At 49.6% G+C, this 12,618-nt stretch overlaps 1 protein-coding gene across 1 annotated transcript; it reads right to left on the bottom strand.

The window, feature by feature from the left end:
- Positions 1-4,126: 4,126 nt before the first annotated feature.
- Mrpl21 (mitochondrial ribosomal protein L21) lies at positions 4,127-12,614 on the bottom strand. Its single transcript, XM_032891309.1, has 7 exons — positions 12,356-12,614; positions 10,700-10,757; positions 9,447-9,532; positions 7,757-7,920; positions 7,114-7,166; positions 6,103-6,206; positions 4,127-4,335 (listed from the first exon to the last, which is right to left on the bottom strand). The coding sequence occupies exons 1-7, from the start codon at positions 12,453-12,455 to the stop codon at positions 4,271-4,273; spliced, it is 630 nt and encodes a 209-aa protein (XP_032747200.1). The 5' UTR covers positions 12,456-12,614; the 3' UTR covers positions 4,127-4,270.
- Between the last annotated feature and the right edge of the window lie 4 nt (positions 12,615-12,618).

Below are 12,618 nucleotides of genomic sequence, written 5' to 3' on the forward strand. Positions count from 1 at the left end.
GGACAATTGAAGTCCTGTGGGAAATCTGGGACAGACCCTTTGTCAGCCTTGTGGCCACCATGAACTCTGACACTGTGACAGTACAGCCCACTCAGGAGTCCTTGAGAGTCAGGCCCAGCTGGGTGCCTGTAGACACGGACAGGAGTCTCTCCCGAAACTCTGGTTCACTAGCCTTGCCCGACAGGACGTTCTTGAGGGTGACTGGGACCTCACAGACAGCAGCTATAAGACAGCTGCATTTCCCTGGAGTGTTCGAGGTGTCCATGAGGGCCACATCTGCTTCACTGGTAGAATGGGATGGGAGATTTTTTTATTGTATTCATTTATTTTAGAGACAGGGTGACCTGTAACCATGAGTGGCCTTGAATTTCCCACGGAGCTGGCCTTGAACTTCTGATCCTTTTGCTTCTACCTTCTAAGTCTAGAAGTACAGGCTTGGGTGTTTTTCCTCTAGTAAGTTTTTATTTTTATTTTATGCACATTGGTGTTTTGCCTACATGTGTAAGGGAGTCAGATCCCCTGGAATAGGAGTCACAGATGGCTGTGAGCTGCCATGTCGGTGTTGGGAATTGAACCTGGGTCCTCCGGAAGAGCAGCTCTTAACCACTGAGCAACCCTTCCAAACCCCCCCTCCCCCCAAGCTTGTTTTTAAAATTATATATACTGGGGCTGTGGAGATAGCTTGGCAGACAAGAGCGTTTATTGCTCAACAGGTGGTAGGGGCTTGTGCCTTTAGTGCTTGGAAGGCAGAGGCAGGCAGATCTGTGAGTTTAAGGCCAGATTGGTTTACAGAATGACTTCCAGGACAGCAAGGGTTACAGAGAAACCCTGTTCCAAAAAAACAAAGGAAAAAAAATATAAAAAACTGGTACTACTGTTGTGGAGGTCCAGGGGTTGGTTCCCAGCACCCACAGGGCAACTCACAACCTCTAACTCCAGACCCAGAGGACTCATTGGCTTCTCTGGTCTCTGTGGACAGCAGCACACAAATGGTACAGAGATTCACACACACAAATAAATAAGGTGTTGCAGGATATATGATCACACTATGAACCCCAAAATTGGGTTGTTTATTTAAAAAACTGTTTCCAGTTATGGTGTGGCTCAACTCGTAGCTCACACCTTTCATCCCTCAGGCTGGAATTAGTACACAGGCCCATAGTACACACCTTTAATCCCAACAATGAAGGTAAGGGTAGCTTGTAGAAGGAAGCACCCACGTTTGAAAATGGCTTCTAACTGACTAACAGTCAAAGTGATGGAGCAAAGAAAGATTTGACAGAATAGGATATGCCCAATGCCCAACTCTCACAAGAAGAGGAAAGGGAAGCTACCTGAGGGGCAGCACAGGGGGTGGGGGGAGGGAGAAGGAGGGGGAGAGGCAGTTTTACCAGGACAGTGGTACAGAGGCAGGTTGCAGAGAGAGAACAAGCTAGACACAGGTAAAGACAGAACATGTCAGAGACTGAGGAGCCAGCAGATTAGAACATTGCCGGAGTTAGTTTAAGGCTAAGCAGAGCAGTTCAGGAAAGGGATGGGGGAAGTGGGGGCTGAGGCAGATTGAATAGGTCATCTTGGAGAGAACGGCTGAGTTGAACCAGCCAGCCAGAGCTCAGAAAGAACTAGAAAGGATGAGCTTATTCAGCAGTAAGTCTCAGGCTGAAAACATTCTAGGCCTAGGTGAGATTATATGGAGTCAAGAAGCTTCTAGGACCAGGCCTAGGTTAGCAATGGAGGCAGAAAGCCTTGGAGACAACAATTACAACAGGCAAATAAAAGTTACTTTTACCACGAGTAAATTAAATCTTTAAATTACACTGAACTTTTGTTGGGAGGTCAGGGGACAATTTGCAGGAGTCAGTTCTATGCGTGGACTCAGGTTCTCAGGCTTACAGCCAGCCATTACCTGCTGAGCCATCTCACTGCTCTGCAAGAGGTTGTCTTAAAAAATAGACAAGCAAGCTGGTGAGACGGGGACTAGCCACTTGAACTCAGACACTTCTGTTCCATCCTGGACACACATACGCTAATAATAAAATTTAAAACCACAAACAAAAATAGTAGCGGGGATGCCGCTCAGTTGGTAGAGTGCTTGCCTAGTATACACGAAGCTCTGGGTTCCATCCCCAGCACTGCGAGAATAAAGCGGAAGTGGTCATCTGCCTGCGTGCATGTGCACCTGGGATGCCAGTAGTCTGGAAGCGGAGGCAGGAGGATCAGACGTTCTAGATCCTATCTGGTACATACTAAGTCTGAGGCCAGCCTGAGACACATATCATCTTAAAAACAAAACAACGAAAAGTGTAGACACGGATAAGCCAAAGTCAAAGAATGTAGACCAGCAGGCTCAGAGCGGCTGCTGAGTTAGCAGGAGGATGGATGGGAGAGGGCTGGCGTCCAGGATTCCAGCATGAGTTATGGATAGGAAGAGAATTTTGTTAGACATTGGGTTGGAAAGATGGCTCAGTGGTTAAGAAAGAGCACATATTGTTCTTGTAGAGGACCTGTGTTTACTCCCAGTACCATGTCAGGCAAACACAACTGCTCTAGGTGATCTGACACCTCTGTCCTCATATGCACACATACACACAAAAAAATAATTAGGAAAAGAAGATGGGTTGGCTCTGTGAGTAAAACACTTGCAGCACAAGGCTGGAGACCTGGGTTCAGATTCCCAGAACCATGTATAAGTCATGTGTTTAATCACAGTACAGGAAATGAGAGGTAGAGACAGAAGAGACTCCATGAGCTCCATGGTCAGCTGACCTGGCTTATGTAATGGTTAAAACTGTCCAACTCCTAAGACGTGTTCTCTTTGGCATACACTGAGGCATATGTACCCCGAGGGGTCTGCGCCCACCACAGACACATATGGACTGGGGTGTGGGAGGGAGAGATTGACTGGTTGGATAGAGGTTGGGGGTGGCTGAGCATTTCACACCCAATGCCTGTCTCCTACCTTCCTACCTGAGCCACATCAGCAGCAGTCCCTTTGGGGTCTGTGAAAGAGGCCTGCTTTCCAGCAGTTCCCTCTCCTTTCAGGCTTCAGGGCAGAGCTGGCCAGTGGGGTGCTGCCCTCTACTGCACATAGAAGGAGCTGCAGGGGAACCTGGCTGCAGGGTAACAGCCTCCTACCCCAATCCAAAGGCCCTATTCTCCAGAGTTGGACAGCTGGGAATGGTGGTACACACTTGTAATTCCAGCACTGAGAAGGCTGAGACCGTTTTGCTTCAAGTTCAAGGTCATCCTGGGCTATGAGGAATGATACAGAGATATCTACTGTGTCTCAAAAAACCTGAAAGTCTGAGTTAAGGGTCACTCTTAGGGGCAGCTGGGAAAAGTAGGACAACTGTCACATGACTGATCACAGCCTACTGTCACTGGAAGGCTCTGGCAGCTCCTGTGGATGGCCTGCGCTTCCTCCCTGACTCCATACTCTGGCTTGGTCCTTAGAGGCTGTGTGACCTTCCTGGTGGTCTTCTCCAAGGTGGGCCTGACTCACAGGGTCACAGCCCTGGAGCCCCAAACCCTTGCTAGGATCAGAACGGCCTCACTCTCCGCCCTATTGTCCCTGTGCTCCCTCCATCCTGGGGCTGCTGGAACACTGACCCTGTACTGGGACCTCTGTCACAAAGGAAGCAAAGGAGGCAAAGGAAGCAGCTGACGCAGACGTCTCCCGGCCGACGGCTCCCGGCCGGTTGCAGCTTCCCACCCTGGAGCAGCTTCCTTCATCCTGGGACAGGGTCATGGAGATCAGGCTGGCCCAGGACTTACTATGCAGGTGAAGATGACCTTTGACTTGGGAATCCTCCTGCCTCAGCCTCTGAGGGCTTTCTGCATGCTAGGGCAGTAAGTACATTGTCACCTGAGCCACATGCCCAATCCAGCAGCTGTCTTGGGAACCCATGCCTGTCCCCAGTGTGGGTCCCCCTTATGCCTGCCACAGCTGCCAGGAATGCCAACCCAGTGTGTACAGCAGCCAGCCTGGCCCAAGGCTGGGGTGGGGCCTGGCCAGGCATTTTCTCCAAGCTTCCTGCTAGGGCTTAGGGTGATGTTTGTTCTGACATGGCTCAACGTACCCCACCAATCAGCATGAACTCGCTTTAACTGTAAATCATAGGCTCAGTCTCCTACAAAATATTTTATTCGTTATCATTGTCAGTCAGGGTCCTGCTGTGTAGCCCAACCTGGCCTGGAACTTGTGATCCTCCAGCCTCAGCCTCCTGAGTTTATTAGACATCTCAGAACTTCTTAGACATCTGTTCTGCGGTCACAGCAAACGAGGTGCAATCTCAATGGTGTTAATCCGAAGGATGGTCTGTGGGTTCACAATGACTGAAAGAGAGAACCTTGTCATGGGCTCAGTCTCATGTCCTTCAGACAGCTGCTGGCCAGGTCCCTTGTTCCTACTCTGTTTATTTGATGTGTACCAACCACCTCACTCACCCAATAGGCTCCACCTACAGTAGAAAAGGGGGGCCCAGTGACCTATGGTCAAGGGTCTGCTCCTACAGCCACACTGGCCCTAAGGCTTCCAAGGCAGGATAGACCGCTCACAATTGCCACTGTTACTATTTTAGGGGGATATGAGAGAGCTGATTAAAAATATTTGTTTAAATTGCATTTATTTTGTGTGTGCACACAAGTTGCCACAGTGTGTGTGTGTGTGTGTGTGTGTGTGTGAGAGAGCATGCACTTAGAGGACGACTTGGGAGAACAAGTTCCTTTAACCAAGTGGGTTCTGGTGTCAGCAAGTGTCTTCACCTGCCAAGCCATCTCATCAGTCCTGGGCCTGGTTTGGGACAGGATCTTGCTGTGTTGTCCAGCAGGCTGGCTGGGAACTGTGCCTCAGCCTCCTCAGCTCACAAGTGTGAGCACTAGACCTGGCCTTATCTGCTGTGGTGTCACTCCCAGAGACAGGCTCTGTAGCCATTCCACCAGCCTGGGCCCTTCCCTGGGGCACCTCTGTTCTGCAGGGATTGACTGGTGCTCTCTAACCTCTATCCATCTATGGACTCCCTCCTGCTTTGAGGACGTCAGAACAAAGCAGGCAGTGGGGACCGGCCACACCTATTAGAGCCTAGTAATTAGATGTTCCCTCAGGGAAAGGAGACTGACTCAGGCGAGGACACTGGTGTTCCCTCCTGACCTCCATGCTCTACCTGGCCTTGACACCATACCTACCACCTGGCACTGCCCACCCATGGCTTCCATCACCACAGGCTAGCTTCCTGCCTAGCCAGACCAACCATCCCAAAGGGAAGCAGTGCCCCGAGAAGTCACCATTAGGCTTCACCTGCCCTCTCTACAGGTCAGCAGGCTCATGGCCATGCTCCTCCCTGTGGGAGAGCTTGCCTTTGCTTCCTGAGGCACTGTACCCTCCACACCCCTAAGCTGGCTATTCCCCCAACTTTTCTCCTCACACTGGCTCCAGGGCCTCTTCAGCATCTTCAGCTTCCAGCCTTCAGATGAGCCTCCTCAGTTCAGTTCCTTAAAAGTCAGCCAGTAGGCCATGGCCTGGACCAGAGGGTGTTCGTATTTGGCACTTCCATGACACTGCTGGGGCCTATTCCTAAAGGGCTAATGAAGGCAGCAGCATCAGAGGAGAGGACGCAGCCTGCCTGGCCTGGTTGACCGACTTCAAAGAGCACAGCTGGCTCCCCTGCTTCCTGCAGAGGTCATGGACCTGCTCCTGAGCGTCTAATCATGTCTCCCTTTAAAGCATCTGTGATGTCGCATGCACGAGCAAATGTGCTGACGACAAGACGCTGCCTACCAACAGATTCCTGTCCTGTTACTACCTCAGCCCGACCTGTGCAGGGTGAGCATTCCCAGAACATGTGGGAGCTGCTTCCAGTTTTCCAAGACAATCGAATATGCCACTGCTTTACCCCAGCAAGGTGGCTGCCATGCTGGCATCACAGCTGCTTTGTGGTCTGCATGTTGCAATGGGGCAGTGTGATAGTCCTGGGGCACTTCTGATCCCACACAATGCTGGCACGATGACATTCCCCTGGCATTGCCCAGCTACTTGGCAGGGAACATGGGCACAACCATGGTGTGCTGGGAGCACAGGGCTCCAGTACACTGTCTCACACTTACTTTTTTTCTTCCTGAAGTTTTTCCTTTTCCTAAATTTCATGTTGATTTTGGGCCATGATTCTGTCTTTTCAATGACTGTGGCTTCAACTCGTACGAGATCCTTTCTAGAAAGACAGGAGAAACACCACCATGACAGTGCACCTCCTCGATTGCCTTCCAGCCTCACGCACAGACTTTGAAAGCTCTACGAAGAATTACTCGTTTTGCAGTGGGGTCTCATGCAGCCCAGACTAACCTTGAATTCTCTCTACACCCAAGGAATGAACCTCTGACCTTCCACCTCTGCTTTCTGTATAGGGACAACAGCCATGTGCCACATACAGTTCATTCATTTTGAAAACAGTGTGAAAGCATTGTAAAGAGTATTTAAAAAATATTTTAGTCAGGTGTGATTGCAGATACCAATATCTGGGAGGCGAGGCAGGCGCAGGAGGATGGCCACAAATTCAAGGTCAGCCTAGAGTTCTAGTCTAACCTGGGCTACACAGTTAAACTCTGGCTCAAAAACAATCAAACAAAAAACCCCACAAACAAACAAAAAAAATTTTTTTTTCAGTTAATTTTGTTTGTGGTGTTGAGAACACAACCTCAGGGCCTCAAACATAACAGGTAGGCACTCTATCTCTGAGCTGAACCATCAGTCCTTAAGAGGATCTGGAAGACTACACTGACTGCTGGCTAAGGTGGTGCATGCCTTCCAGGGCTACATAGAAAGACCCTGTTCTCAAGAAGCTGAGAGAGAGAGAGAGAGAGAGAGAGAGAGAGAGAGAGAGAGAGAGAGAGAGAGAGAGAGAGAGAAAGAAGAAAAGCTACACTATAATGGATTAGTGACTGACCAGTCACCTGGCTGGTGTCTCCTGGGACATCAAACAGCCACCAGAATTCTACAGGAAGCTGTTGCATTAACTTTTACAGTGATGTTCGACAATTCCCACTGGGCCTGACCACACTGTGTCCAGCCTGTGAACCAGCCCAGCCCTGGACCAAGCCCAGGGTTTAGAAGCTCATTACCCGAGGAGTGGCTTGCCGAGGAGTGTGAAGTTGTCTGCCCCAACCAATAGGACCTGAGAAGATAAAATGTAGCATATTTAATCCCTGGCTCCTCACCGACTTCTAAGAAACCACTGGGAGAAAGGGGCAGGTGATGCCTACATGTTAAGACTGGACAGGAAACTGAAAACACAGAGAGCTCCAAGGCCCACAGTGGGGGGAGAGAAATGATCTCTGCAAGCTCCTCTGACCTCCACACCCACTGGAGAGGTAGACGCGGAGGCTCAGGAGCAGTCTGGTCTACACAGCAAGTTTGAGGCTAGCCTAAGGATACAACAAGGAGACCACGACTCAAAGAAAAAAACCAGACTAAGCTCCTTGGTGGCCATCACTGCTGCCCACACCGTATTGTGCTGCTGGAACTTCCCAGCCTCCCCTACAACCGCAGGTGCTAGAAATCCCGCTTCAAGCTCAACTGGCGGCTTATGTCTGTGATGGAGGCTATGGAAACACAGCTCAGCTGGATCGCCTCCCTCTAGCCCTAGTCTCCCTTTTGTTCTGCCCCATGCTGAGTCTAGCCTGTGCTGGCTGTGACTCAGAAAACCCTCAGCAATGCTCACTGGGCGCCAGAGTCCCTGAGTCCACAACACGGCATGCGCCTCACCTTCTCCAGCCGAATCCTCTCTCCACACTTGATGTCCAGCTCATTTTCAATGAGAATCAGGTCCTCAGCGGTCACCTTCCATTGGTGGCTGGCAAAGTGCACCACAGCAAAGAGCCGGCCGTACTGGCCCGCGGCGATCAGCTCATTCACCTTCTTCACAACCTCTGCGGGACAGTGGGCGGCAATCACCGGACAGGTGGACGGCCACCCCAGCTCCCCTGTGAGGAGTACTCTTGCAGTCTCTCCAGCCCTGCTTACCCACCCAGTAGGCAGGCCTCGGTTGGGCCGGGGCTCTCAGGAGCACTGGCAGGAAGTGTTATTCCTGCAGTTCTGGATCAGAGCCCTCATCTTGTTTGCTTATTTTTTTAAAAAATCAATTAAGAACCAGTGTACAAGCAGAACATGATGGTGCACGCCCATAATCCCAGCATTTGGTAGGCTGAAGCAGGACTGCAGTGAGTCTAACCTGGACTATATCCCAGGGCGAGGCGTGTGCAGTCTAAGAAGTGAGAGGACACTTCTGTAGCCCTAGGAGCCAGATTCTATGCCTCTCAGCTGGCAGGAACCCCTGACCACCCCAGAATTTTCCCAGCTCCCACGGGGCCTGCCTTCCCTCCATACTCCTTCTCTGGCAGGCCCACCTGCCCTCCCTCCACACCTGTTTCTATTCCTATCACCACTGCCCTGGCTCACGTCACAGTCCCTAGCCCTTATCTTTGCCCTGAGAAGATACCTACTGAACAAAGACCCCCAACCCTAGGCCAAGGCCTGGACACACAGGACAGACATAACCATTCCTGCCCTGGAGAAGGTCAAGGTCAGAAGCAGCTCCTGGCATCCTCAGTGAAGGCTCCATGAGGACGCACCAAACAGGCAGACCTCTCCTGTGGTGGTGCCCTGAACAGTGAGTGAGCACTGCCAGTCGGCAACGGAAGTGCTCCAGGGGACAGGCAGGACAGGCTGCACACACACAGACACTGCCTCCAGGGGACAGGCAGGACAGGCTGCACACACACAAACACTGCCATTCCTCGTCATGACATTCATGGATTCTGTTATCTGTGGCAAGTCCTCCCAGCAATCCCAGACCTCCAGGGGTGACTATACTTAGCTTGAACAGGTTCTCAAACAGTATTTTAAAATGCCAGAAGATTCCCTGCAATGACGGGAACCTCTAGCTTGGGGGAAGCGGAGACTGACTCTTCGGCTGGCAACAGCCACGCTGCTTTTTCCTGACTTGTAGCCCAGGCCGCACATAAACTTGTGATCCTCCCAACTGAACACTGGGATGACAGGTTGCACTGATATATAACATAGCTGGAGATGGAGGTGCTCCCATATCCCACTATCACCTGACTGCCTCATGGCAGATGCTGGAGGGCTGTTTATGAAGAGAAGATTCATCATAGATGTTGGTGTTTACCAATCAAAATGAATGTGAGGTCTCATGTGTGCTGTGGCTTAGAGCACAGAGTTCACCACCCTGCTCTGTGGCAATGATTACCCCAGTGGCTCATGAGAATGGACACTTGGTGCTACCATTTCATTTCCCTTTTTCTTCTGTTATTTTTGAGATACAGTCTCACTCTGTAGCCTAGGCTGGCCTCAAACTCTACGTAATCCTCCTGCCTCAGCCTCCCAAGTGCTAGGGCTACAAAGACCACCCTGCCTAGCCACTGCAAAGTCTTACCTGCATGGTGTCTAGTCTCTTCAGCAGGGTCCGGCAGAACCACTTCTTGCCAGGGTGGTGAACTCAGGGAAGTCTTAGGAACATATCTGCAAAAGCCATTTCATAAATACACATCACATGCTCATGAAAGGCAGCTTCAAGTCCCCCAAGAAACAGCTGTGCAGTAGGCATCAGGAGGGTGTGTGCAAGTTTGCTATGGAGGAGCATAAAACCCACAACACTGATGCTGGCTCTACAACACTAGCATAGGCGTTCCAATCCTTCTTTTTTTTTTTTTTTTTTTTTTTGGTTTCTTTTTTTTTTTGGAGCTGGGGACCAACCCAGGGCCTTGCGCTTCCTAGGCAAGTGCTCTACCACTGAGCTAAATCCCCAACCCCTGCGTTCAATCCTTCTATCCCCAGAGGAACGTGTAGATGTCAGACTAGGCCTCGCCTATGTCTGCCATTCATAAACACACAGGACAGCTCTATACACATCTATGCAATGATGGACACCTTCACCATAACAGTTCTCAAGAGTCCCTAGGAACATAAATTCCATGGTCCACAGCCAGGCAGTGGCCTTGAGGGACCAGGATTCTCTAGAGGCTCTGTCCTGGGTGCCGTTAGGTCCAGTGACTGGACACGACAGAGCCAGATGAAGACAATACAAAGAGGCAGCTGGGAAAATGAAGCCAGGAAGGAGGGCTGGACCTGTCACAGGAGAACTGGAAGAACAGGCACTCAGTGAAGTGCCACTTGGGGTTTCTTCATATTTTCAGACTCTGTTTTGTAATTTTCCTTCTGAGAATCAAAAAGGCTTCTGCTGCTGAGACTATCCACACAGGGAGGATATTGATATCTTTTGGCCGAACCATCTGTTTGTCAGATGCTGTTCTGGGAGGTATACATATAGGTAATCTATGCACACACACACATGCATTATTTCTGTTGAGGACAGAATTGTATATATGCATGTATGATGTATGTATACATATTTATGCTGAAGGTGGAACTCAAGGTTTCAAGTATGTTGGCCAAACATGCTATCACTGAGCTATGTAGAGAAATTTGTTATTTTGTTTTAATGACCAGGTTTTTCTGTGTAGCTCTGGCTGTTCATCTGCCTTTGTCTCTGCCTCCTAAGTGCTGGAATTAAAGACTTGTACCACCAAGTCTGCTATCACACCCAGCCTCAAATGGAGATGTTTTAACTTGAAGGTAACATTTACAGATAAATGGAAAAATCACCAGACCCACATTTTGGTATTTTACCCTTGTGGATATGAAGCACTCTGTGAATTGAACCTTCGAGAAGCAGACCAGAGGGAGGCTGTAAAAACAAGAGAAACATGGTGGGTAGTTACTGTGATGATATGCACAGATCTGTTGCTGGTAAATAATTTAACCTACTGTATGACAACCTGCCTCTGAAAAAAGTCCAGGTGAGGACTGGGGATTGCTCCGTGGGTGAAGTGCCTGCTATACACATGTGAGAGCCTGAGTTAAGGTCACCAGCATTAAAAATAAAAAGCCGGCACAGCACTGCCCTTCTGTTACCAGACTGGGGAGTAGAGACAAAGAGATCTTGGGAGCTTGTGGATTAGCCAGTCTAATCAAATAGCCAGCTCCAGGTTCACTGAGAAACTTTTAGAAATCAGGTGGAGAGGGGCTGGAGAGATGGGTCAGTGGTTAAAAGTAACTGCTGTTCTTATGGAGGATAAAGTTTGGTTCCTAGCACCCACATGAAAGGCCATGAGTTCCTGCAACTCCAGCTCCAAGGAACTGTGATGAACCAGCCTGCTTCCATCTTAAGCGGGAAAGCCATCTTATAGGAAAGAAAAACTAGGTTCATTCCTGTTTATGATTAAATCTGTTTCTCAAGGATTGGGTTATGCCCCACCTTAACTACAAATGGCTTTACACTGCCTGTTCCAGAAAACAGCAACCATACCCTTGTTTCAAAGTTATTATGACTACCTGTTGTTATGACCACCTTGCAAGGGCACCTTTGCTTCAGAAGATAATAACCAACTTGTTACACTATGTTCTACTTCTGTAACCCCACCCCTCACTTGGAAACCTTCTACTCCTGAACTATAGAAACCTTATTTCATCCATGTCCAATGCTGACCTCCTGAACCCTGCCTTAGGCAGAGGCAGCCTGTGTACCCGAGTGAAAAAGCATGCTTTAATTAATTTGGCCATGATGATTTGAGTTGGTGGTCTTTCTCCTGGCATCTATGGATTAACATCTGAACTCCTCTTCTGGACTCCAAAAGCACCTTCACTCAAGTGCACAGAAAAGACACGCCCCCAACCCCACACAAACAAACATCCCAATAAATCTTTTTTAAAAAGGAAACGAAAAGGTATTAGACAATAGTGGCCACCTGACATCATCATCTGCTCTCCACACCGGCATGTGCACCCACCTACACACGTACATACACATAATACATACACAAACCAAAAGGTCTGGGTCAAGGGTACACTGCTTAGTTACTAGTTATGTTTCAAGAAGTTCATTCCATGGTCTAAGGTCCTAACATTAAAATCACTCACTCCTTTCTTCAACATCATTTTTTTTCTGATCCGAGGGTGGCTAGCAGCCCGAGGACAATGGTCCACATTCAGGCTCTACTTAGCAGCTTCTAAGTTGCATCTCTACGTATGTATGACCCTGGGTAGGTCACTTCTTTAGGCCCATTTGTGTCTCTTTAATAATAAAGAACCTAAACATAAGTTTAAGAGCACTTGTCAGTATTAACCAATGAACTGAAGGAACCACGTTCTCATACTCCAAACCCAGTGCAATATTCACGACGCTCGCAACCAACACACCAGGTACCAAGGCGAACTCAGACACACATGCGGCAGTCGGCGGAAGCACCGCTAGTTTCCTCCCTCACCAGGCCTCCCTGGTCTCACCAGGTCCGGGTCCCTGGGATGCCAAGATGCTACGCCTACACACAGACACCAGCCGCCCGAAAAAGCCCGGCAATACCGAGGCCGCTATGGCAGCCGCCATTTTTCCACAGTCTCAACCGGAACCGGAAGCGGCGCGAACTTTGTGTGTCAACGCACAAGCCCAGTAGGGAACACCTGGAGGAGGGAAACAGGGATCCTACTGCAGATCTGCTTCAAGTCACTGGCTTAGCAGAGAGCACAGGAAACGGGCCGGTCGGAAATCA

The sequence above is a fragment of the Rattus rattus genome, chromosome 2 (assembly GCF_011064425.1).
Source record: "Rattus rattus isolate New Zealand chromosome 2, Rrattus_CSIRO_v1, whole genome shotgun sequence".
Taxonomy (NCBI): Eukaryota; Metazoa; Chordata; class Mammalia; order Rodentia; family Muridae; genus Rattus; species Rattus rattus.